This window comes from Salvelinus fontinalis, chromosome 12 (assembly GCF_029448725.1).
Source record: "Salvelinus fontinalis isolate EN_2023a chromosome 12, ASM2944872v1, whole genome shotgun sequence".
Lineage (NCBI taxonomy): Eukaryota > Metazoa > Chordata > Actinopteri > Salmoniformes > Salmonidae > Salvelinus > Salvelinus fontinalis.
In genome coordinates, this window is record NC_074676.1 from 14,927,899 (window position 1) to 14,955,248 (window position 27,350).

At 41.7% G+C, this 27,350-nt stretch overlaps 1 protein-coding gene and 1 pseudogene across 2 annotated transcripts in view; both read left to right on the plus strand.

The window, feature by feature from the left end:
• Window positions 1–8,731, plus strand: part of LOC129867696 (DNA-directed RNA polymerase III subunit RPC2-like) — a 43,239-nt pseudogene extending 34,508 nt beyond the window's left edge.
• A 6,182-nt stretch (window positions 8,732–14,913) lies between these two features.
• The window catches only part of LOC129866859 (transcription factor RFX4), a 29,240-nt gene continuing 16,803 nt past the window's right edge, over window positions 14,914–27,350 (plus strand). For both annotated transcript variants that reach the window (XM_055939844.1, XM_055939845.1), the window contains exons 1-6: window positions 14,914–15,149; window positions 17,476–17,562; window positions 18,081–18,141; window positions 20,779–20,902; window positions 23,661–23,722; window positions 24,142–24,355. In XM_055939844.1, coding sequence (XP_055795819.1) covers window positions 15,107–15,149; window positions 17,476–17,562; window positions 18,081–18,141; window positions 20,779–20,902; window positions 23,661–23,722; window positions 24,142–24,355 — 591 coding nt within the window. In that variant the 5' untranslated portion in view covers window positions 14,914–15,106. The remainder of the gene's footprint in view (window positions 15,150–17,475; window positions 17,563–18,080; window positions 18,142–20,778; window positions 20,903–23,660; window positions 23,723–24,141; window positions 24,356–27,350) is intronic.

Here is a 27,350-nt window from a genome sequence, read left to right on the forward strand (position 1 = left end):
ACCCACTGTTCCCCGGTAGGCCGTCATTGTAAATAAGAATTTGTTCTTAACTGACATGCCTAGTTAAATAAAAAAATTATGTAAATGATTTAGCGCATACACACACACACGCACACACGCACGCACGCACGCACGCACGCACGCACGCACGCACGCACGCACACACACACACACACACACACACACACACACACACACACACACACACACACACACACAAACACACAAACACACAAACACACAAACACACAAACACACAAACACACACACACAGCTACAGGCCAGGGGTGGCGGGCGGGGGTTGGTGTGTGTGGTTGTGAGTGCTGGGGGCCCATTGTCCTTGCCGCCAGTGTGGAGCTGTATAAGGCGTGATGGAGGGCTCTGGACCCTCGCTGTTGTCTTGGCTTTCTCTGCCGATTTCATGCCTCTTTTATCATTCACTTTCACACAAAACAAACAACACAGAGGACGTCTGCTATGGGAACTAGTCTCTCTCTCTCTCTCTCTCTCTCTCTCTCTCTCTCTTTTTCTCTCTCTCTCTCTCTCTCTCTCTCTCTCTCTCTGTCTCTCTCTCTCGCCTGCTCCTTCTCTCTCTCCATTTTCCCTCTCTCATTTTATGCCTTTCTCTCCTTTGCCCTATGGTCTATTTTTTCCTGTTGCTCTGCCCTTTCCCTCCCTCACACTTCCCTCCACTCCTGTTTTTCCCTCCAATATCCTCTCTCTCTTTCTCCCTCTGTATAGCCTATTAGACGTTTGCCCTTTCTTGGTTTTCGCTCTTCCTGTCCTCTCCTTCCTGCTGTTGGATGGGGCTCACTCTCAATCAGGCATGGGCCTCCTTAGTCCTTAGAAAAGCACTGTTCTTGTTCCCAATCAAAACATTTTACATTTACATTTTAGTCATTTAGCAGACGCTCTTATCCTGAGACAGCTAAGAGGTACAACCACATATCTCAGTCATAGTAAGTTAATTATTCCTCAATAAAGTAGCTATCAGCAAAGACAGTGCTAGTGGGGGGAATAGTCAAGTGCGAGTGTTAGTTCACGAAAGGCATGCTTTTTTGGGGGGGGGGGGGGGGGGGGGGGGTTATTTAAGATACTGTTTGAAGAGGTAAGGTTTCTGATGTGGGAAGCTGGTTCCACCATTGGAGTGCCAGGACAGAGAAGAGCTTTGACTGGGCTGAGCAGGAGCTGCCATCTTGCAGGGGTCTATGGCACTAATGGACCACTAAGTGTGGCTAACACTAACAGATCTGCCTGAACTTTGCTCATGACTATCTGTAGAACAGTGACGCCAGCAGAGGTAACAACCATAGAAATAGAATGTAGACCTATGGAATAAACATTTTTATTCTATGACGAAAACCCCGTCACAAACAAGTGAATGACTGATACCACATTCAGAAATAATACTACTCATCATCTTACTGGTATATGCCATTGCAGGGAAATGGGTTAAAGGGTAAATCCATTTGAATTCAAACGGCATTTACCCGTTTTGCATACCCCACAATACCATGAGACATCCATGTCTTCATCACTGGAAAAGATAAACGAGTTCGATGCCATTAAAAAGCTTACAAAAAGGGTTAACTATTTTATAATTTCTTGGTAAATTTTTTTAAATAAAAGTTGACGTTTTTTTACCTTAACATCAATGATCTAAAAACGGGTCTGTTGTACATTAGCTTAGACATGACATAATCTGAGTTTTTTGTGTTGCGCTCGCCATCGGTTGAGACACACCATGCTCCACAGGGTGGGTGTCATTTCAATCTTAGAAATACAATTCACAGAATGGATCTATCCCTTCAGACCACTGTAATGTAGCAGGTACACCATTGAAATTCAAATTGAATTGAGAAATGTTTTCTTCTAATTACTACCAACAAGATGGCTGCTGGTCCACCCACCATTGAATGTCAACTTAAATGGTCATGTCTATTCTGTTATCTATATTTCTATGATTTCAATAGGCTTCCTGTGGAGGATTGACATTATTATTTAGAACAGATATTCCCATTCAAGTCAACATTCTCTGATGTCTGGACCTCCAACCATCTTTGTGGTACCATTTGAAAGTTGACATTTCAATTTGATTCCCATTTTGGACCATTTGATTTAGTACATTTATCAGCCAAAACATCCACCTTGTATTCAAGAGCATGTTGTGCCTCAGCCGATGGCGAGCACAACACAAAAACCCCAGATAGTGATGATATGGTGGGGTATGCAAAATAGGTCAACTTTGAGCACCTTTATCTCTTGAATTATTTGTCATTCAGGTCCAAAAAGTTACTTTTTGAGCGCTTCCAATATGGACAAATATGAATGAAAGGTTTTGTTCAAATCAAAGGGGTGGTGTCAAAAAGTGATTGAATTCAAATGAATTTACCTTGAAGGCATTTCTCTTATGTCCAATTGGAACTTTATTTTATTAGCCTCACATATAGTATACACAAAACTACAGGAACATTTGTTGGGGTGATGTTAGGCACAGCGTATTTAGGGTGTATCGTTTAGCGTTCCCCATCTAGTGACCAACAGGTCCTACAGTTACAGTGTATTGTTAGACAGAATTTTCCCACATGCACTGATTTGATTTCCCCTCTCGAGTTGAGTTGATCCCCCTCCACTTCCTCTCTGGGCTGGACTGACTGAAAGTCATGTGTGTGTAATCCTGGTCTCACTGTCAGGCTAAGCACCTCTCTCCACTTCCTGCTCTCTTTCTTTTCACTTCTCTCCCTCTCTTTTTTGGTTTGCAAATGGGCCTACAATCTGTTTGCTCTAGCCAGGGATGGAAGAGTGCCTCAGCCCCTGGGCAAACATTTGCCCTCACACTTAAGGCCTCCAGTCCCAGGCAGCTACCGGAGGCCCGGGGCCCTTGCCTCTCACATCATGTGAATCTAAAGAGGGCCCCACCAGACAACAGCAGCATGGCAGTGTATGCTGCACTGGGGGTAATTTAGTGTGGAACATGCAAGTGTCACGTTTTCCTTCAGTTAGTGTTGTTTTTTAGCATGCTCTACCAGAAGCAACAAACTGAGGCAGAAATCAAAAGCTCAAGCCACTATCAATTGATAACGCTTCAGAGACGTGCATAGAAACTCTTGAAATAAACTTGAAATGTATAAAGACTTCACTCACTCGCAGCTGTAGCATGGCTCATTGATTACATTGGGTCCTTTTCATCCCCATGTCCAGTATATAATTTGTACCTGCACTTGGACCACTTTAACTCAATCTCCCTCTCTGTGGTGTGTGACAGGTGTGTGTGGCCTGATCGTTCCTCAGGAGGACATGCCTTTCTGTGTTATCATCACGAACCCTCACGACTACCACGCCAGAATGACGATACAGTACCTCCACACAATTCAACATGACCTATTCTTTGCTTTGGGGGGTACAAAGTCCCACTCAAGGGAACTGGTAGCTAGCAGATTTTAACAGGCTAATGTGGACGAAGATAGTGTCGGCAAGTTAAGGTTGGTCGAAAATTCTCTGTGCTACTCCAAACTGTACCTATCCTGTAACGGCTAATGGAGCATCACATCCGCCCGTCACAATCTGCTAGCTAGGGAACTGGATGTGGAAGATGAGACTTATCAAAGTATCCCAAGTTTCATGTAGCTTCTTCTAACTCATGGGGAAAATTAATGAACTTTTGTTTTGATACAGTTTGAAACCTAGCCCCCCCCGAACTACTTATGGAGAAAATGAATCAACTTTAGTTTTGTTTGATACCTACCCTCCAAATCCTTCGACAATTATCCCTCACTTTCTCCATTTTGCTCTCTCTGATATCCAACAGAAGCAGAAGCCCAACAAGACTGCTGTGTTGACCCTCACTCTTCACAGGTTTGAATTAGCTCTTCTGAGACAAAGCGCTCATTATCCCCCCTACTCCATTGGCTGGGTTATCATGGGCTTCCAGAACACACGTCCATTGACAACACTAAGCAGTCAATGTTATTGTTCACGAACAGATATCGGTTGCTGTGGAAACCGCTATTAAGGAAGTCGCTAGCTTCGTAGCTACTGGTATTCCGACTTTTTTCTTTCTTTCTGAGTTTAGAATAGAAAAGAAAACAACTAGATTTTACAATGGACCTAAAACGCTGAATGACACACGATGAAACCTACGTTATATGTTGCAATGGTATTTATTTGATATAAAGGTGTGGACTGTTCAGCAGCATTACACATGTCCCAGCCTTTGATCTATCACGGTTACGGTCTCTGTTACACATACGTTGTTTTAGATACAGTTCAATTTGATCCGTCTTTTTGAGAGAGTGGTTCCTTATTATTGGCTAGTGTTGTCAGAGGTTGTCATGGACAGGACACAGCAATGTTTGGCAAGAGAGGATGATCATGTGTGCTAAAGTCAGAGGTTAGAGGTCAGAGCTCTTCCTTCCTGTGACCTTAGTGATGGCTACTGCTTTTCAGTGGAATGGTCTGGAGTAGGGGGTGCACCGTACATTACCCTCAACAGCAACACTCATGCTGAATTTATTTTTCTCTCTGGCACTTAATTGATCAATCACTGTTATTGATTATCTAGAGAATGCACACTGGTTAGCCTGTTATAAATTTGTCTCATTAATACAAACCACTGCATAAAACAAAACATAAACCACTGAACCAGTAGGCCTGTTGACGGTTTACCGAGTTGTAGAGCAGTTAACATTACCACCACACTGATTGTTATTGCTGCTGTACTTTCATCTCATCTTACATCAAGGTTTAGTTCATTATCATCCCATTTTGTACACTGCATGTACTGTACCAGTCAAAAGTTTGGACACACCTACTCATTCCAGGGTTTTTCTTTATTTTTACTATTTTCTACATTGTAGAATAATAGTGAAGACATCGAAACTATGAAATAACACATAACCAAAAAAGTGTTAAACAAATCAAAAAATATATTTTATATTTGAGATTCTTACCTAGTTAAATAAAGGTTAAATAAAAAAATGAAAAGTAAAACAAATTCAAAGTAGCCCCCCTTTGCCTTGATCTTCCTGTCCGGGTTGGCGACCCCCCTTGGGTTGTGCCGTGGCGGAGATCTTTGTGGGCTATACTCAGCCTTGGATGGTAAGTTGGTGGTTGAAGATACCCCCCTAGTGGTGTGGGGGCTGTGCTTTGGCAAAGTGAGTGGGGTTATATTCTGCCTGTTTGGCCCTGGCCGGGGGTATCGTCGGACGGGGCCATAGTGTCACCCGACCCCTCCTGCCTCAGCCTCAAGTATTTATGCTGCAGTACTTTATGTGTCGGGGGGGCTAGGGTCAGTCTGTTATATCTGGAGTATTTCTCCTGTCTTATCTGGTGTCCTGTGTGAATTTAAGTATGCTCTCTAATTCTCTCTCTCTTTTTCTCTCTTTCTTTCTCTCTCTCTCGGAGGACCTGAGCCCTAGCACCATGCCTCAGGACTACCTGGCCTGATGACTCCTTGCTGTCCCCAGTGCATCTGGCCGCGCTGCTGCTCCAGTTTCATCTGTTCTGCCTGCGGCTATGGAACCCTGACCTGTTCACCGGACGTGCTACCTGTCCCAGACCTGTTGTTTTCAACTCTTTAGAGACAGCAGGAGCGGTAGAGATAGTCTGAATGATCGGCTATGAAAAGCCAACTGACATTTACTCCTGAGGTGCTGACCTGTTGCAACCTCAACAACCACTGTGATTATTCTTATTTGACCCTGCTGGTCATCTATGAACATTTGAACATCTTGGCCATGTTCCGTTATAATCTCCACCCGGCACAGCCAGAAGAGGACGGGCCACCCCTCATAGCCTGGTTCCTCTCTAAGTTTCTTCCTAGGTTCTGGCCTTTCTAGGGGGTTTTTCCTAGCCACCGTGCTTATACACCTGCATTGCTTGCTGTTTGGGGTTTTAGGCTGGGTTTCTGTACAGCACTTTGTGACATCAGCTGACGTAAGAAGGGCTTTATAAATAAATTTGATTGATTGATTAATGACAGCTTTGCACACTCTTGGCATTCTCTCAACCAGCTTCATGAGGTAGTCACCTGGAATGCATTTCAATTAACAGGTGTGCCTTGTTAAAAGTTAATTTGTGTAATTTCTTTCTTTCTTATTGCGTTCGAACCAATCAGTTGTGTTGTGACAAGATAGGGGTGGTATACAGAGGATAGCCCTATTTGGTAAAAGACCAAGTCCATATTATGGAATTAACAGCTCAAATAAGCAAAGAGAAACGACAATCCATCATTACTTTAAGACATGAAGGTCAGTCAATGCGGAACATTTCTTGAAGTGCAGTTGCAAAAACCATCAAATGCCATGATGAAACTGGCTCTCATAAGGACCGCCACAGGAAAGGAAGACCCAGAGTTACCTCTGCTGCAGAGGATAAGTTCATTAGAGTTACCAGCCTCAGAAATTGCAGCCAAATAAATGCTTTACGGAGTTCAAGTAACAGACACATCTCAACATCAACTGTTCAGAGGAGACTGCGTGAATCAGGCCTTCATGGTCGAAATTGAAAGAAGAAGCCACTACTAAAGGACACCAATAAGAAGAAGAGATTTGCTTGGGCCAAGTAACACAAGCAATGGACATCAGACCGGCGGAAATCTGTCTTTTGGTCTGATGAGTCCTGTGAAGGCTGTGTGTGAGGACCTGATCTGCTACGGGTACAACTACCAGGGCAAGGACTACATCACCTCGAGCATCACTGTGTAAACACATTTTGAATTAAAGACATGGAATGGAGGAGTGTTGTATGTCAGCCTGGTTAAACCAGACTGTTTGATAAGTGAAACATTGGTGAGCGCATTGTTCAGTCTGATTTAACCTGATAGTTGTATTTAAGAATGTATACGTCACGTATGAGCATTACACTATGGCTACAGACATGACTTCTGTGGCCACTAATTTAACAGTATTATACAGTATTATAGCCATTCTCTAGCTCAGTGTTTCTCAATCCTGGTCCTGGGGACCCAAAGGGATGTACATTTTAGTTTTTGCCCCAGAACTAACACAGTTGATTCAAGTAATCAACTCAACATCAGGCCTTTAATTTCAAATCAGGTGAATTCTAGGGCAAAAACAAAAATATACACCCCTTTGTGTCCCCAGGACTAGGATGGAGAAACACTGATCTACCTGTAAGCCCTAGAATTTGATGGTCTTGTGTTCTCTCCTTCAGAGAGCCAATTGAGGCCTATATTTGGACCAGTGTACTTTGAGAAGCTGAAGCACATGCATGCCGGAGCCCGAGGCCCCAGAGCTGTGATCACCAGGTCAGATAAACCCAGGAACGTTATGTGCAGAACCATATACAGAGTTTGGTCAACTTTTACACAGAATGCCATGTTAGCACCTTTTCTCAAGCTGTTGGTGATGTAACAATACCAGAGCTCCTTAAAGGTCTACATGGCTGTGGTTGTATGATACCTCCCCTATCCAATATTACAGTATTGTACTCCATTGTGTCATATTGACACTTCAATTTAATATTTGTCCGGCTAAGTACAGAAAGTCATCCTCAAGCCATACCTGACCTGATCCGCCCCCCCATTACCTGTTTGCTGCTGTCCTGTCCGTGCCGGCGCCCCACCCCAGACAGCCCATGGAGGGGCGCTCTAGAGACAGAGGCCTGCGTCTGGGGGAGATTGAGGGCGACTGTCTGATTGGCTACGGGGCCAGCATGCTGCCGCTGGAGCGCCTCATGATCTCCAGTGATGCCTTCGAGGTGGATGTGTGTGGCCAGTGTGGCCTGAGGGATATTCTGGGTGCTGAGTGTCCTTTTTGGTCCATCTGTAATACCGGAGAATAGTAGTTAGAATCGAACTTGATACCAAAAGTTCAGTTTCCTTGTATTGCAGCTGTAGATTTGTACTGTGCTTACAACCAATAAAGTATGTGACGTGTGTGTGTCTGCTCTGAATGTGATTAGCATAACCAGTTGACTTAAATGGATACTTTGGGATTTTGGCAACATTTTTATGTATCTGTGTCTAGTATGAAGGAAGTTAGAGGTAGTTTTGTGAGCCAATGCTAACTAGCATTAGCACAATGACTGGAAGTCTATGGGTATCTGCTAGCGTTCTAGTAGATACCCATAGACTTCCAGTCATTGCGCTAAGGCTAGTTAGCATTGGCTCACAAAACTACCTTCATCCTGGACACAGAGACATAAAAATGGTATCCATGAGTTCATCTGACTCTGAGGAAGTAAATAAAGGGCCTCATCCTGATGTTTCCCTTTAATCAGATGTAAAGGTTGTTTATGCAAAGACCAGTAGACTGAACTAAGCACCTTTTCTATCCTCTGTTAAACAGTATTATAGAGGCCCCCCACTCCCCTGTCTCTCTCCCTCTCTATTCCAGGTGCCACTACTATAAGTCCTCTTGTCACATGTCCTCATTGCGGATCCCTACGCCTGCAAACAGCCCAGGAGCTGCAGTCCATGAACATTGTACCCCACCTTAAACTAACATGCTACGAGTAACCTCATGCCCAGGCTAATCGCTACCAAATATAGGGTTCGACTGAGAGGGAAAGCCTGCTGGTGGACAAGAGTATGAAAAGGGTGAGATGGAGATGAACTGACAGAGGGTGGAGCTAGAAATGTGAGAAGGACAACAAGCAACGTTGAATACTCAAATTGACAACTGTCAATATAATGTTTCAGGAAATACTATAGCACTGTTACAATAATGGAATGGCTATAGTATATCAGAAAATGATACAGGGCTCCCAATTTTCAGACAGGTTTCTAATCGCGCCTTCCTCTGCAAGAGAGTGGAATCATGAATGATTGATTCATGTATGATCGTTATGTTCGCCTGCTCCCTGCATTTGCCTTGTTAGCAGCGCATTCATTCACCACTCTGTCCTGCAGGAAACTAGAAGGATGAAGCGTTGAACGGAGCCTGACCACAGCAGGAGCAGATGACTGAAATTAAGCTAGCTATAATCAAAAGATGGGCTTATAAGTTCTCATAACAAAATACATGTTCTTTATAGAGAGTAGTGAGACAGACAGTGGTGAGTCAGGCTGCAAGGAAGGAGGCAAAAGAGATACACAGAGAGAGGAAACATTGAAGCAAGCAGGGAGAGAGGTTAGTAGTACAGTGGTTCCCAAACTTGGGGTCCGGAACCCATGTGGGGTCCCCTAAAATTGTAATAGGGTCCCCTGAGAGAGTCTAATCTTTTCAAACATATTAATAATGTGTTGGGGCAGTCTGTGGGACCTAAAATTGTGTGAAATGTAAAGACAATTTAAGTATAAAGACAATTTAATATTGTGTAAACTGAACAAAACTATAAATGCAACATGCAACAATTTCAAAGTTTTTACTTAGTTACAGTTCATATAAGGAAATCAGTCAACATCGGTCCTGACTTACCAGTCATGTATGTAGTAAATAAGTAGTGAAACATGTATTATTGAATAGAACTTGAATAGTCAGTTAGTTGTTTTTTTTTCACGAGATTGTGACTTTATACTGCCATCTGTTGGCGACTAGAAACAATTGCATAATAGGAACTATTACAAATAGATGGTCTTTGAAAATAAATATTAGTGCTGGAAAAGGTACTTGAAAGTCCTTGAATTTGACTTGCCACTCTCTGTACGAACCCTGATGATAGATGAGTTAAATGCCAAAGCATACAAAAAGCAGTTGTTTGCTAAAATAGACAAATGTAGGCTACTGCAAGTGGGATACTGGTATACCATTTTTGTTTGGATTTTGTTTAAAAAATATATTATTTTTATATTTCTAAAACATTTCAAGAGTTTTGAATATGTTTAGCTACATTTGTGCTTTTTAACCTTTTTTGTGTACATAATAAACAACACATATTATTTAATGTTTATTTTTTTTCATTTTACATTTTTGTTGTGGACCTGAGAACGACTTGTCAAATAGTTGATCGAGACATGGTTGAAAAATACATCAACAAAACTAATCTGAATGTATATTGGGAATTACATTTCAACTGTTTTTGTAATTGCAGGAAGATTTGGACACTAAAATATGGCCATGATTCGTCAATAAAAGCTACATTAGAAATGAGAATTGGATAATGTCATTTAGTAGTCTTTTGTTACTGATGTTAACAGAGCAATGAAGACAAAACCATTTACATTTCAGAGACACACGATGACCCAACATGTGTGGGTAGATAAGTTGGACACTTCACACTGAATACCAGACACTGCTGAAGACGTGTTCAGTGTATGAACGCTAAAGAAAGGTATTATCCTTCTCTGATTGTGTTACCGCAACACAGTAATACATTGACAGCATTGACAGCAGGCTATTTTGTGTCATCCTCTTTCCCCTTTCACTCCAAAGCTTTAACACCACCAATACACAGCTCAAAGCATGCCCCCACCCACAAAGCTGAATTGGAGCTCTTTGATTGGACAAAAGCAGCGAACATCAGTAGGACGACGTGGAGGGTAGAGTGGGCTCTTTTGGGGCGGCTGCACCTGTCCTAGCTAATGAGGCTCTAATGAGCCAGTGACGGGCAGGATGGGAAAAGGATGTCTGCGGAGGGAGAGATAAGACCCCGCATCCTCATTCCTTTTTTAAACTCAAATTAATTAGATCCTCATTTGGGGCCGTAGCTTCCCGTGACCCATTCTCTTGGCCCGTTTGATGTGGATGTGTTAGGCTGTCCTAGGATGTTCTGACAATGCTGCAGCCGTGTACAGGCTCTTGTAGACACCTTAATTAGGAGTTACTTATTGCTAATGGGTTATTTACGATTTATTGGGGATCCAGTTCCTATTCTCTCATCAGAACAGACTGCTGACCGAGCAAATATTCTCTCAATGGCTGTGATTGAATGCAGACTATAAGTACATACATTGATTAGACAATGGGTTTCTATAGTAGCCCACTCCTTATACTGTCCTGTGGATTACTTGGAGATCTGTAATCCTATAGATTGTCTGTACATACATAGCGGTTTTACTTCATATATTATTGTGTTGTAACTCACTTATAGTGTCTGGGATCTATACACATCCTGATCTGTGTATGCTGTAGAGCTACTGGGATCTATACACATCCTGATCTGTGTATGCTGTAGAGCTACTTGTACAGTACATTCGGAAATTATTCAGACCCCTTGACTTTTTCCACATTTTGTTACGTTACAGCCTTATTCTAAAATTTATTAAATAAAAAAAACATCCTCATCAATCTGCACACAATACCCCATAATGACAAAGCAAAAACAGGGTTTGAGAATAGTTTTACAAATGTATACAAAAATTAAAAACAGAAATAACTTATTTACATAACTATTCAGACCCTTTGCTATGAGACTCGGAATTGAGCTCAGGTGCATCCTGTTTCCATTGATCATCCTTGAGATGTTTCTACAACTTGATTGGAGTTCACCTGTGCTAAATTCAATTGATTGGACATGATTTGGAAAGGCAAACACCTGTCTATATAAGGTCCCACAGTTGACAGTGCATGTCAGAGCAAAAACCAAGCCATGAGGTTGAAGGAATTGTAAGTAGAGCTCCGAGACAGGATTGTGTCGAGGCACAGATCTGGGGAAGGGTACCAAAAAGATTCTGCAGCATTGAAGGTCCCCAAGAACACAGTGGCCTCCATCATTCTTAAATGGAAGAAGTTTGGAACCACCGAGACTCTTCCTAGAGCTGGCCGCCCAACCAAACTGAGCTATCGGGGGAGATGGGCCTTGGTTAGGGAGGTGACCAAGAACCTGATGGACACACTGACAGAGCTCCAGAGTTCCACTGTGGAGATGGAGGAACCTTCTAGAAGGACAACCATCTCTGCAGCACTCCACCACTCAGGCCTTTATGGTGGAGTGGCCAGATGGAAGCCACTCCTCTGTAAAAAGCACATGACAGCCCACTTGGAGTTTACCAAAAGGCAAGATTCTCTGGTCTGATGAAACCTAGATTAAACTCTTTGGCCTGAATACCAAGCGTCACATCTGGAGGAAACCTGGCACCAGCGCTACGGTGAAGCATGCTGGTGGCAGCATGTGGGGATGTTTTAAAAAATATATTATAATATATTTAGTATATTTAGTATTTTCCAATAAAAAAAGAAGACAGAGATACAAACATTGACATTCATTGTAGTGTTGAATTGGATGGCAAATTTAGAGTTCAAAACTATTAACTCAAACATACAAAAATAAAAAAATCCTATTAGGTGGTACATTTTATAAGAAGACGTATAGTCATTACAAGCAGTGTAGTTAAACCAAATATAAATATTGAGTACAGCACAGAGTAGCAGCAGATCATCAACCCAGCTATGAAGGGGTAATAGACCATTTATCCTGTATCAGCTGCCATATTTTGTAAAACGTTGGACTTCTATTGGAGGTATTGTATCAAATCTTTTCCATATAAATTACATTCCCTAAATCCCATAACCTAATTTCAAAGGTAGCTGCAATATGAGTCTTTTGGCTAATAGAGTACAAAGAGAGACAGCCTTCCCATCCTGGTTATTCCCATCAACTGTACTAAACAGAGCGATCAATTGGTCTGGGCCTATAACTCTATCAAAGGCTTTAGATAAGTAAACAAAAATTAGAGCCCAGAAAGCATGTCCAAAATAAGTGGTTCAAAGTTCCCTCATCCTGCGTGCACCTCTAACACAGTGTTGAGGTGTCTGGGAATATTTTATGCAGTTTAACTTTTGAGTAATCTAACCTGTGTATCACCTTACACTGAACAAGGTTGTGTCTGGCATTCACTGAACTGTGGTGTATATTCCTGAGAGCTTCTACTCAGTCCTCATCTGAGATTTCTGAACTAAGTTCCTGATCCCAAGCCCTTTTAATAGGGTCTGTGGATACCTCTATGTGGGCCTGTAGCACATCATACAGTGTAGAGACCAACCCTTTTGAATGGGGTTTGAGAAGGGTCAGGCAATCTAATGTAGGATTATTTGGCTTAATGCCATACTGTGGGATATGTGTCCTTTAAGAAATTCCTGATTTTGAGGTATCTGAAAAAATGTGTTGCTGGCATGTTAAACTTACCCTGTAATTGTTGAAATGAAGCTAACTGACCATCCATGTATAAATTACCAATTGTTGTGAGCCCCTTCTCCCTCCACTGTGAAAACACCATATCATCCAATGCAGGGTGGAAAGCATGATTCAGGCAAATTGGGCTGTCAATGTATACAGTGTGTATGTTAAGAAAATACCTCATCTGTTTCCAGATCCTAAGAATGTGAACAAATTACTGGGTTAGAGTCATGTGTCTTTTTTCGTGGGGATGTTTCTCAGTGACAGGGACTGGGAGACTAGTCAGGATCGAGAGAAAGATGAACAGAGCAAAATGCCGAGATCCTTGATGAAAACCTGCTCCAGACAGCTCAGGACCCCCTTCCAACAGAACAACGACCCTAAGTACACAGCCAAGACAACGCAGGAGTGGCTTCGGGACAAGTCTCCTTGAGTGGCCCAGCCAGAGCCCGGACTTGAACCCGATTTAACATCTCTGGAGAGACCTGAAAATAGCTGTCTAGCGACGCTCCCCTACCCAAACTGACAGAGCTTGAGTGGATCTACAGAGAAGAATGGGAGACACTCCCCAAATACAGGTGTGCCAAGCTTGTAGCATCATACCCAAGAAGACTCAAGGCTGTAATTGCTACCAAAGGTCCTTCAACAAAGTATGAAATTGAGATATTTCCGTAATTTTGGTTGTTCGTAAATTAGCAAAACTTTCTAACCCTGTTTTTGCTTTGTCATTATGGGGTATTGTGTGCAGATTAATGAGGGGGGAAAACAATTTAATTGATTTTAGAATAAGGCTGTAACGTAACAAAGTGTGGAAAAAGTTGAGGGGTCTGAATACTTTCCGAATGCACTGTATAGTGTTGTGCTGCATGTCAATCGGTGTCTCATGTATGACCTGTACTCTCATGGGCACCACGTGTTCTTTCCCAACTGTCCTAGACGCATGGTAAGAGCACCAACACCGACAGTGTCCCTACGCCTGCGCACCGGCAACTCTGAAGAAGAGCAGAGTCTTCCAGTGCCATCCACAGTGTGGTGGGGAGTAATTCAGCCATAATCCCCCTTTCTCCTCACTCCCTCTCTCCCCCTTCTCCTGTGGTTCTATTCATATTCTAATCACAGCTTTCCCTTCTCCAGCTCACAGGCACTCCATCAGAGCCCTCCCAACTTCCTCCCTTTGTGGCCAGTGCTCTCCTCCGAGGCACACTAAAATAAGGTTGCCTCAAGGAGAGGGGGAGATGGGGGAAAAGACCCCCCCTACAAAGTTCGCACTTGTGCCATTTTAGACTAGGCAACATTGTGATTTTTAAAATGTTTATAAAGGCATCATAGTAAAGAGGGTGTTTTGAAATAAGAAAGTGATTGGAATGTGTGGAAAAAAATAAATATAGTAGCACTCTCTTTAAGTAGTTTCCTAAAAACTTGCTCCAGTGGTCATGTTGCAGTTCCCATGGCCAATGGAGGAAGACAGACATCAAAAAAGTTCTGAAACGGGCCAACAAGTGTTCATGGGAGCTTGGACTTTAAATAAGAGGGGTGGAGGAGGCGGTGGGTTTGTGTGTGTGTAGGACCGAGGTGGGGGGGTATAAAAACGTATTAAATGCTATAATGGAAGACGGGGAGGCCACAGTGCTAGGATTGCATAGATCTAAGCCTCTTTTTTTCTTGGGGAGGGAGCCTTTCTTATTCAAAGCAGCCCCACAAAAGACTTCCAGTGAGCCTTGCCACATCCCCATCTGACTTGAGGCCATTCATCAGCCTTCTGAGCCTATCAATGACATGTCCCCATCAGGGCTCCTATAAAATCAGACCCTTTCCCATGAAACATCAGCAAACATTTTGACGGGTCTGGCTTTCCCCCCGCTGGATTTCTGGAGTCTCTACCCCCCCCCACCCCCCTCACCCCCACCACCTCCCCTCACCACCAACACCACCCCTCTCTCGGCAGAGCCCAGAGCCTCACCATCTCCTGCCACGGATAGGCAGCGGTCACGGAGACACGGAGCTAGACAAGAGGAAACCTACTGAGGAGGGGGAGACGTGCACAGAGCCATTTTCTTGGAGGAGCCAGTGTGCCGTTGATGGGAAGAGGATGCATTGTGGGCTGCTGGAGGAGCCTGATATGGATTCCACAGGTTGGTCATCCTGTCCTGCAACACTGCCGACTTGCCTTATCAGGATGCATGGGGAACCACTTTCTGTTGTGGATCACTATAGCCACTGGGCCCCTGGGAATTTGTGACTTTCTCTACAGCCAGTTTAGAGCCATGTGTTAGATTTTAGTTTCTTTAAGATGTCAACAAAAGAGGCATTGTGGTTTTGTGCCATTAACTCATGCCAAATATATACCAACAAAAAGCAGGTTTTAGGGGTGGTTTGATTATGGAATGACATTAGGCCATTTATTTTGTGCCTAAACGTTGGAGCATGAATGAAATGTCAACTATTAGACTACATTCAGCAAATTACAGCCGGATTCCTAAAAGTTTAGTATCTTCTAAGCCTTCGAGGCGCGTGTAGCCTGTGACGCACCTGCTTCTTGTAAACAACTTCTGGGTGAAATAAGCGACCAGTCGCCCGCAGCAGGATAAAGTCGCACGGCATGACCCAAGAAGCAGCCTAAAGTAAATTCGATGTAATATCAAAAACTAAATATTTATGGTAAACGTATTATATCGCAAAAGTAACAGAAAAAGCCTTCTTCGGAAAAGTGGGCTCTTAAAATGTTCAAATAAGGCGATTATAAGAAACAGCCATAATATGCAGATGTAGGCAATAATTAGTTAGAATGAATGTTGCGGGTTTAGCTATGCGTTTTTCTAATTGTGTTCTTAATCTAACGTCATACTTAATTTTATTCGACTCATTTATTTACTTTACTGTATAATCGTCGGGGAGTTTTTCCCCTGCTGTTTATGGTAATTCGCTGTCTGGTGGGGAGTTGGTTAACATGAAAGAGTGTGCCTATAAAATTATCAGAGATCCGTTTAGCCCGTTGATCGAATTTAATCCAATTATTCAGAGCTCTACCTTATCTGTGCTCATGGCAAATGATTCAATTACAGCCCAAGGATCAGTGCTACAATGGAGAATTATTTTCACCTCAGTGGACTAACTTCATCAATGACTGGGGAAACATTTTAAAGTATCAGCTAGTCTAGTGCACAATACAGTTAAATAAGTTACACGTCAGCCTAATAATGTACTGGTATTAATTGTAATGATATAATGTAATGTGATGTAATGATGGTGATATTATTATAAATAATTATGATGATGACAATACTGATTATTTCTGTTTATTCATTTGATAATTCCTTTAAACTTTATGGACCGGATGACAGCACGTGTTCTCTGGTCAACTTGTGGGTTGTAAACCAAGTTAGGCAGCCTAATCATACTGTTCTGTTCTTACAATTAAAAACGAATGCCTGGCCTACGGCTATAGAATAGGAGGGCTTTGCAAAGATCAAAGATAAATTAGGCATAGCCTCCACGTTTGCTTTTATTCATGAGATAAAGCATTCTAGCTCATTTCTTAGGCTATTTATTGTAACAGCGCGTGCCACTCATCAACCAAATGTTAATTTATCCTTATAGTTCGGAGTCTCTAACTTTTCTATTTCCATGACCTCTTCTCTAACCCCTTCTGATGGGATGGAACAGGTTGCCTTGCCAACAGTCAAACCTGGCAACTGCTACTATGGTGATTGTTGTCATGCGGGCAACAGGATCTACAGGACTACGAGAAATATTAGAAGTGTTTCTGTCCCAAGAAAGGACACCAGTTGAGCTATTTCTAAGTAGAAATTAGAATGGGACAAAGGCCTCTGTGTCGCGAGGCTGCTCTAGCAATGAGCGCGGGCTCAATTGGGCAAGTGTGCGCGCTTGTAGTCCCCTCAAGAACAATGAATGATTCCTGCAGTGTTGGTGAAAACATTTCAAATAGAAGCACAGCTGCGCTAGGCCCCAACAATAGATTGTAGTCGAATTGCTCTGTCACATTAGGTGACCAAATGAGTGTGTGTAGGCAGTGATATGCAACTGGTTGTGCACTGTTTAGACGTGAGCTAGACTGAGTCTATGGCCTTTTTTTTTGGCATTTTGCAAAATGTGTCTTAAAATGAAGTTATAAAAAGGCCACCTGTTGCAGCTGCAGCTTTAAGCAAAGTCAACTTTTGATAAACAAACCTGATTGTTAGATTGTGATTTATTTATGATTTATTTAGATTACTTTTTTTGTGAACCACATTTTAAAATAGGCCCTATATTGATTAGGGCCAATAGAGTAGGCTAACCAAATATTGGACAAATCTGACCACCCAATTGTTGCCACATTTTGATGGGCCGTAGCGCAAATTATTAAATAATTAATCCTCTTGTGGGCTACTGACAGAAACCTACAATTGTAAATTTCTGTAGGCTTTTCTCTGATGTGTGGGCCATCTTGCCTTTTTCTAGAGAGCTGGATTGAAAGATGTCTCAACGAGAACGAGAGCAAGCGGTATTCCAGTCACACGTCCCTGGGGAATACGTCCAATGACGAAAGTAAGCAGTGACTGTATAACGCTTTAATGTTGTATTTATTACTCCAACTCATAAAGTAATGGATAAATGTCTCTTGAAATAATCTATTTTCATGGCGCTAAATTAAGAGTGCTATTGATTAAATTGATATTTGCTATAAAAAGGTGCGCAATAATAAGATGCGTAAAATATGGCAAAAGTCAGTGCACTTGTAGGATTGGAATTTGTTAAAATAAAGCACACAACTTTATTCACAAAACGTGTCAAAGACAAATGTCCCTGATAATCCACTGATTATCATAATCATAATATTGTTGCAGAGTAGAATAGTTGGATAAAGAGAGAAATTATCACTTTTTTAGTTTTAGTGTACTGCATCAATCTTTTGTCTGGCCTTAATCAGTTTACATTTAATTTTTTAATTTTTATTCACAGCAACTGGTTATTTATTAAAATGTTATATTGCGCTGGCTAGATACTTAATTGAAGAGGTGTGATGGTTGAAAATAGTTGACACGTTCCTTTTTTGTCTGTGAAAGATGAGGAGAAAGAAAACAACAGGGCATCTAAACCACATTCAACACCAGCTACCCTACAATGGTAAGTGTTCGTATATTCACCTCTTTCCTGAACCGTTTATTTCAGTATGTACTTTTTGGTGAAAGTATGGAACTTGGTCCAACAAAATTCAATCAGATTTGCATAATGTTGCATTGTCCTAAAGCTGTAATTCTAGAGATGCAATGCTAATTCAATGTTCTCTACGCATGAACTATTCTGCACATTTATTTTGTATTATTTGATGCATTTGCAATTTAGCTTTTTGTTTATTGATCAAATGAACAAGTGCATTTCCCTATTTTGTTCTTATATTGTTTGCAAAAATATGTTTGAGGATTCTTTGTATACAGTTTTAAAATGTAATCAAGTAAAGATGAAGGACATAATTGTAACATCAAACAGCACCTTTTAAGAAGCGAACTATCAACTTATCAGCTTTAGTGAGCATTGTAAGGGTGCTTACAGTTTGCATTTACAATATGACATGGATGCCGCTGTTGAGCTGGAAGGATGGTTTTATTAGTATAATGGCTTTTTCACCAAAAGTACATATTTTCATGCATTCATAGAACCAGAGACCTGTGTAGTTGCACCTTTTATGATCAGAAGGGAATTATATGCATTAGACACAATTTAAACAGTAAGCTGGCTATGTCAAGACATTCTCCTTCGTTTAATTATTTGTTGTCTGTACCTGATATTTCATTCCTTCTGGTGAAAACACAATGGTGAAAACACTTGATCGGTCTGTTTGTAGGAGATGTCATTTTTTGAAGGGTGGTGAATATGTGTTTATCAGTCATTTTCAGGCCACTGTAGTTGAAGCAGGTTGGTTTGTGTAGTGTTCAATCAATCAATCAAATGTATTTATAAAGCCCTTCTTACATCAGCTAATATCTCAAAGTGCTGTACAGAAACCCAGCCTAAAACCCCAAACAGCAAGTAATGCAGATGTAGAAGCACGGTGGCTAGGAAAAACTCCCTAGAAAGGCAGGACCCTAGGAAGAAACCTAGAGAGGAAGCAGGCTCTGAGGGGTGGCCAGTCTTCTTCTTGCTGTGCCAGATGGAGATTATAAGAGTACATGGCCAATAAGGCCAGATCGTTCTTCAAGATGTTCAAACGTTCATAGTGTTGTTGTCATACACATAGATTCCTATTTCGATAGATATACCTGGTCTATGGGAATATAGAGGAGCGTTGTAAATACCCACGGATTACACAGTCATTCACATTTCAACAGCAGTGAGGGAACTTCCCATTTTCATCTCACTCCTGAAATGTTCCTTTTTGTTGTGCTTTATTGCTTGAGGGAGGTGTTCACGAGTCATAATATTGAGGATTCTGGTGAAATGTTATTTAACGCTGCTCTGTAATAGGACAGATAAAATAATAGTCGTTGCTTTATTTTGCACTTAAAATACAGGTGTACATAGCCTCTTGATACTTATGAGTAATAGCAGACATCACTGTTAATTTTATGTTCATGAGATGTTCAAAATAACTTTTTTTATCATCCTGAATTGTATAACATGTATGCTACTAAGAGTGATTGATCACAACCAATAAGTGGTTTATAGCACTTTGAAGCTCTTCACGCATGTTGTAATGCTTAGTTTTGTTAACTATTTATGCTATACAGTGGCGATATTATGTTATACAGTAGAGTATTTATGCTATACAGTAGAGATATTATGCTATACAGTAGAGCTATTATGCTATACAGTGGAGATATTATGTTATACAGTAGAGTATTTATGCTATACAGTAGAGTATTTATGCTATACAGTAGAGATATTATGCTATACAGTAGAGCTATTGTGCTATACAGTGGAGATATTATGTGATACAGTAGAGTATTTATGCTATACAGTAGAGATATTATGCTATACAGTAGAGATATTATGCTATACAGTAGAGATATTATGCTATACAGTAGAGTATTTATGCTATACAGTAGAGTATTTATGCTATACAGTAGAGATATTATGCTATACAGTAGAGATATTATGCTATACAGTAGAGTATTTATGCTATACAGTAGAGATATTATGCTATACAGTAGAGATATTATGCTATACAGTAGAGATATTATGCTATACAGTAGAGTATTTATGCTATACAGTGGAGATATTATGTGATACAGTAGAGTATTTATGCTATACAGTAGAGATATTATGCTATACAGTAGAGATATTATGCTATACAGTAGAGATATTATGCTATACAGTAGAGTATTTATGCTATACAGTAGAGTATTTATGCTATACAGTAGAGATATTATGCTATACAGTAGAGCTATTGTGCTATACAGTAGAGATATTATGCTATACAGTAGAGATATTATGCTATACAGTAGAGATATTATGCTATACAGTAGAGTATTTATGCTATACAGTAGAGATATTATGCTATACAGTAGAGATATTATGCTTTGACATGATGGTTGTAGTTCCATCTTTCCCAGATGTAAAAAAATAAATCCACATGTAATTTCGCAAAGTAACTCCTAATTTAGGTTAGATTATTCATCCACTAGAAAATAACCTGCCCTTGACTGAATAGATACAGGATGCCGGTAGATACGGTAGATGCCAGACTAAAGATGTCTTTGAGGTCGGTAAGAAGTCCATGGTATTCCGGGGGGATTGACTGACAGGTCTGCTTTTCACCTACAGGCTGGAGGAGAACTATGAGATTGCAGAAGGGGTTTGTATCCCCCGCAGTGCTCTCTACATGCACTACCTGGACTTCTGTGAGAAGCACGACACACAGCCTGTCAACGCCGCCAGCTTTGGGAAGGTAGGACACAGCACTCTGCCCCGTCACTGACCAGTTTAACAGGAAACTTAGGAGGGCCTGCTTGGTTTAGCCCAAACTAATGTTCTGAACATAATACTTTACAGAAAGAGAAAGTGAAATAGTCCCATTGGTGCAGTAGGCTATACCTGCGTAGGAAGGTGACCATCTTTCAGAACTATCTTCTTCATAGACAATAGTAAAACATGAAGGGGGGAAATAAATAGCATTGAACAAGTATGCTTACTGATTGTGTATGTAAATCAGTCTCATGGCTTGTTACGGTATATTTGCAAAGTAATATCGACATGTACAGTGCCTTCGGGAAGTATTCAGACCCCTTGACTTTTTCCACATTTTGTTACGTTACAGCCTTATTCTAAAATAGATCAAATAAATTAAAATCCTCAGCAATCTACTCACAATATCCCATAATAACAAAACAAAAACATGTTTTGTTAAACATTTTTGCTAATTTATGAAAAACTAAAAACTAAAATACCATATTTACATACATTTTCAGACCCTTTGCTATGAGACTGAAAATTGAGCTCAGGTGCGTCCTGTTTCCATTGATCATCCTTGAGATGTTTCTACAACTTGAATGGAGTTCACCTGTGCTAAATTCAATTGATTGGACATGATTTGGAAAGGCAAACACCTGTCTATATAAGGTCCCACAGTTGACAGTGCATGTCAGAGCAAAAACCAAGCCATGAGGTTGAAGGAATTGTAAGTAGAGCTCCGAGACAGGATTGTGTCGAGGCACAGATCTGGGGAAGGGTACCAAAAAGATTCTGCAGCATTGAAGGTCCCCAAGAACACAGTGGCCTCCATCATTCCTAAATGGAAGAAGTTTGGAAATACCAAGACTCTTCCTAGAGCTGGCCACCTGGCCAAACGGAGCATTCGGGGGAGAAGGGCCTTGGTCAGGGAGGTGACCAAGAACACGATGGTCACTCTGAAAGAGCTCCAGAGTTCCTCTGTGGAGATGGGAGAACATTCCAGAAGGACAGCCATCTCTGCAGCACCACCAATCAGGCCTTTATGGTAAAGTGGCCAGACGGTAGCCACGCCTTAGTGACAGCCCACTTGGAGTTTGCTAAAAGGCACCTAAAGACTCTCAGAACATGAGAAACAAGATTATCTGGTCTGATGAAACCAAGATTTAACTCTTTGGCCTGAATGCCAAGCATCACATCTGGAGGAAACCTTCCAATAGGACAACGACCCTAAGCACACAGCCAAGACAACGCAGGAGTGGCTTCAGGACAAGTCTCTGAATGTCCTTGACTGGCCCTGCCAGAGACTTAAACTCGATCAAACATCTCTGGAGAGATCTGAAAATAGCTGTGTAGCAATACTCCCCATCCATCCTGACAGAGCTCGAGAGGATCTGCAGAGAAGAATGGGAGAAACAACCCAAATACACATGTGCCAAGCTTGTAATGTCATACCCAAGAAGACTCAAGGCTGTAATCGCTGCCAAAGGTGCTTCAACAAAGTACTGAGTAAAGGGTCTGAATTCTTATGTAAATGTAATATTTAAGTTTTTTAATATATATAATTTAGCAACAATTTCTTAAAACCTGTTCTTGCTTTGTCAGTATTGGGTATTGTGTGTAGATGTTGAGGGGGGGGGGGGGGGATTTAATGAATTTTAGAATAACAACCTAACCTAACAAAATGTGGAAAAAGTCAAAGGGTCTGAATACTTTCCGAAAGTACTGTAGTTATTGAGAGTCAACGGAACAGCCCACTGTCGGTTCCTCTGAAAACCGCTGGACTGATTACACAGCTAGAGTAAACATGCTCGCCTCTGTTCCCGAAACCCAGAGAAGCCCGTTTACCCACCTACTCCTAGCCACCCCGAACACCCGGACCCTGACCCCCAGCCCCATCCTCATCCCACTCCCCCACCCCATCCCTCCCCAGCTCCTGTCGGAGGATATTGAAAAAGAGAAGTGGCCTGGATTAATGTGTAATTAAAGGAAATCTGGAAGGGTGAGATGTTGCGGAATGTTAGATCAGTGGCTAGAGCAGTGTGGGGTGTCCTTTAGGAAGGCTTCATTGATTCGGGACAAAAAAACGAGCAAGGGCCTGGGCTGCCTCCCTGTCTGCTCATTTATCAAGCGGGGCCTGACAGAAACTTCACAGCTTGGCCTCTTTTTTCATCCCGCACAATGGAAAGCTCCACTGTTTGCTAAAGTTTCTGCACCAGGAGCTGAACCAAGGAGCCAATCTCATGGACAAAAAGAAAGAGGGGGAGGGGAGAGAATTTGTAGGGGTTTTTAATATATAAAAAATAATACCCCTGAACATGTAAAAAAAAATTATGGTTCCCAAAGCCTTTTTCTCCAATACAGACACCCTGGGGTTAAGGCTCTGGGAACTTCACAGCTCTTCACATCTAGAACAGACCTCATTAAACAGATACTAACATAAAACATTTGAGATACTTTCACTTGATTCATTGATATGTTCAATATGGATTTTCCTGTCATTCTTTGAGCTGTACAAGAATATTATTAATTCTGGATGGGGTAGTTACTTCAGCCGCTAGCTGAGGAAATTGTGGACTTTTTTCTCAAGTTGTCCTTTTAGTGTATCTCTTCCTTTACATCTACAGTGTGATATCCTGTCAAGAGAGATAATGCATTTTTAATAGGTGCTTTACATGGGGGATATACACATCAAAAAGCATGAAGAATCTCACAGAGGAAAAATAATTGATACACTTCTAATTCTCTGATTCTAACAGATTATTAGACAACAGTTTCCACAACTAACCACAAGAAGACTGGGGACTAGGGGACAGTCAAAGTAAGTCAACATTGTTTTCTACTTTTCTGATCAAAATTCCTCAATGCATAAGCTGTCATGTCCTTCTTTGTGCACGTTGGTTTTGGTACTTTTTTCATTAATCCAAAAGAAATACCATTGTTTTGTATGATGAAAGTTAAAAGCTCAACCTTTCAACGAAAAAATACTCAGTATCGGAGAATGAAAGTTGGATGGAGATAGTGAAGAGTGAGAGCCTGCTTTTAAGGATTCTTCAAGCCAGTACTCTTCACTATTTGAGGATGCAACCCCTCAAAATCCTATGATGACATGCCACACCCTCACACCCTGATTAAGGCTCTTTAGTGGAAATGTTGGTCAAATAAATCCACAGCAAGAAAAGATGACTGTGAAAACTTTATTTTCCATTTATACACATCTCTAACAACTATTCCCTAAAGGTACCACTACTATGGCATCGCTGTGAAGGAGAGTTCCCAGTACTACGATGTGATGTACTCCAAGAAGGGGGCGGCGTGGGTGAATGAGACGGGCAAGAAGGAGGTCACCAAGCAAACAGTGGCGTATTCACCACGCTCCAAACTGGGGACGCTCCTGCCAGACTTTCCAAATGTCAAAGACCTAAATCTGCCCGCCAGTCTGTCAGAAGAGAAGGTAAACAGGACTCTAAAACGTCCCACAACCCCCTCCTCTTTCGTCCAACCAACCTTTCGTCCCTCTTGCACCCTCTGGCTCTCTCCTTTTATCTGCCCCGGACCTTCACTGAGTCTGGGTTAAGAGAAGAAGGACCTTGAGGATTTATATGTTTCTGGCTTCTCACTAACTCTTAATCTTGTGGGGAGATAATAAGATCCAGTGCGGGACAAAGGACAAGCTCTAGCTGTCCTGCTTTTAAAAGAGGGGGTCATCATTTTCAATGGTTTGTGAGTTGCTGATCTCTAAAGCTGGTTTTATGTAACATAGTTTTGGTGTGGGACCTGTTGCAGGTATTTATTGCTGCTGAGGCTTTTGGAAGGGATTTATTGTCTTGTTTTTTGTATCAATCCCTTTGTGTATTATATCACTTGAAAACACTAGCTGCCGTATAAATATTGTAGTTGAATCCAGTTCCCTGATTAGAATATATCCTAACTGAAGCAGCATCCTGGTCAATCCCAAAGAAAGTCACTAAGAAACAGTATGTCCCTTTGATAAGTAGCAGTGTGTTACCGACTTGGACCACGTTATTGCCATGCATTTAGAGTACATTAAAAAGCATTCAAACCTCTTGACTTTTTCACATTTTGTTACGTTACTGACTTATTCTAAAATGGATTAAATAATTTCCTCCCTCAGTCTCCACACAATACCTCATAATGACAAAGCAAAAACAGTTTTTTTGACATTTTGAAAATTTAGACAACATTTTTAAAAGAAATACCTTATTTACATAAGTATTCAGACCCAAAACATTTCTGCAGCATTGAAGGTCCCCAAGAACACAGTGGCCTCCATCATTGTTAAATGGAAGAAGTTTGAAACCACCAAGACTCTTCTTAGAGCTGGCCCCCCGGCCAAACTGAGCAATCGGGGGAGAAAGGCCTTGGTCAGGGAGGTGACGAAGAACACGATGGTCACTCTAACAGAGCTGGGAGATGGGAGAACCTTCCAGAAGGACAACCATCTCTGCAACACTCCACCAATCAGGCCTTTATGGTAGAGTGGCCAGACGGAAGGCACATGAAAGCCCGCTTAGAGTTTGCCAAAAGGTACCTAAAGCACTCTCAGACCATGAGAAACAAGACTCTCTGTAGTGATGAAACCAAGATTGAAATCTTTGGCCTGAATGCCAAGCGTTACGTCTGGGGGAAACTTCTAATCAAATCAAATCAAATGTTATTTGTCACATACACATGGTTAGCAGATGTTAATGCAAGTGTAGCGAAATGCTTGTGCTTCTAGTTCCGACAATGCAGTAATAACCAACAAGTAATCTAACCTAACAATTCCACAACTACTACCTTATACACACAAGTGTAAAGGGATAAAGAATATGTACATAAAGATGTATGAATGAGTGATGGTACAGAACGGCATAGGCAAGATGCAGTAGATGGTATAGAGTACAGTATATACATATGAGATGAGTAATGTAGGGTATATAAACATAAAGTGGCATAGTTTAAAGTGGCTAGTGATACATGTATTACATAAAGATGGCAAGATGCAGTAGATATAGAGTACAGTATATACATATACATATGACATGAGTAATGTAGGGTATGTAAACATTATATTAAGTGGCATTGTTTAAAGTGGCTAGCGATACATTTTTACATAATTTACATCAATTCCCATTATTAAAGTGGCTGGAGTTGAGTCAGTATGTTGGCAGCGGCCACTAAATGTTAGTGGTGGCTGTTTAACAGTCTGATGGCCTTGAGATAGAATCTGTTTTTCAGTCTCTCAGTCCCTGCTTTGATGCACCTGTACTGACCTCGCCTTCTGGATGATAGCAGGGTGAACAGGCAGTGGCTCGGGTGGTTGTTGTCCTTGATGATCTTTATGGTCTTCCTGTGACATCGGGTGGTGTAGGTGTCCTGGAGGGCAGGTAGTTTGCCCCCGGTGATGCGTTGTGCAGACCTCACTACCCTCTGGAGAGCCTTACGGTTGTGGGCAGAGCAGTTGCCGTACCAGGCGGTGATACAGCCCGACAGGATGCTCTCGATTGTGCATCTGTAGAAGTTTGTGAGTGCTTTTGGTGACAAGCCAAATTTCTTCAGCCTCCTGAGGTTGAAGAGGCGCTGCTGCGCCTTCTTCACAACGCTGTCTGTGTGGGTGGACCAATTCAGTTTGTCCGTGATGTGTACACCGAGGAACTTAAAACTTTCCACCTTCTCCACTACTGTCCCATCGATGTGGATAGGGGGGTGCTCCCTCTGCTGTTTCCTGAAGTTCACAATCATCTCCTTTGTTTTGTTGACGTTGAGTGTGAGGTTATTTTCCTGACACCACACTCCGAGGGCCCTCACCTCCTCCCTGTAGGCCGTCTCGTCGTTATTGGTAATCAAGCCTTGATATGGGCCCATCCCTACGGTGAAGCATGGTGGTGGCAGCATCATGCTGTGGGGATGTGTTTCAGCGGCAGGGACTGGGATACTAGTCAGGATCAAGGGAAAGATGAGCGGAGAAAAGTACAGAGAGATCCTTGATGAAAACCTGCTCCAGAGCGCTCAGGACCTCAGACTGAGGCGAAGGTTCACCTTCCAACAGGACAACAACTCTAAGGGCAACGACATAAGCACACAACCAAGACAACGCAGGATTTGCTTCAGAACAAGTCTCTGAATGTCCTTGAGTGGCCCTGCCAGAGCCCGGACTTGAACCTGATTGAACATCTCTGGATAAACCTGAAAATAGCTGTGCATCGAGACTCCCCATCCAACCTGATAGAGCTTGAGAGAATCTGCAGAGAAGAATGGGGGAAACTCCCCAAATACAGGTGTGCCAACCCTGTAGGGTCATACCCAAGAAGACTCAAGGCTGTAATCGCTGCTAAAAGTGCTTCAACAAAGTACTGAGTAAAGGATCTGAATACTTATGTAAATGTGATTTCAGTTTTTATTTTTTTATACATTTGCAAACATTTATAAAAAACAGTTTTTGCTTT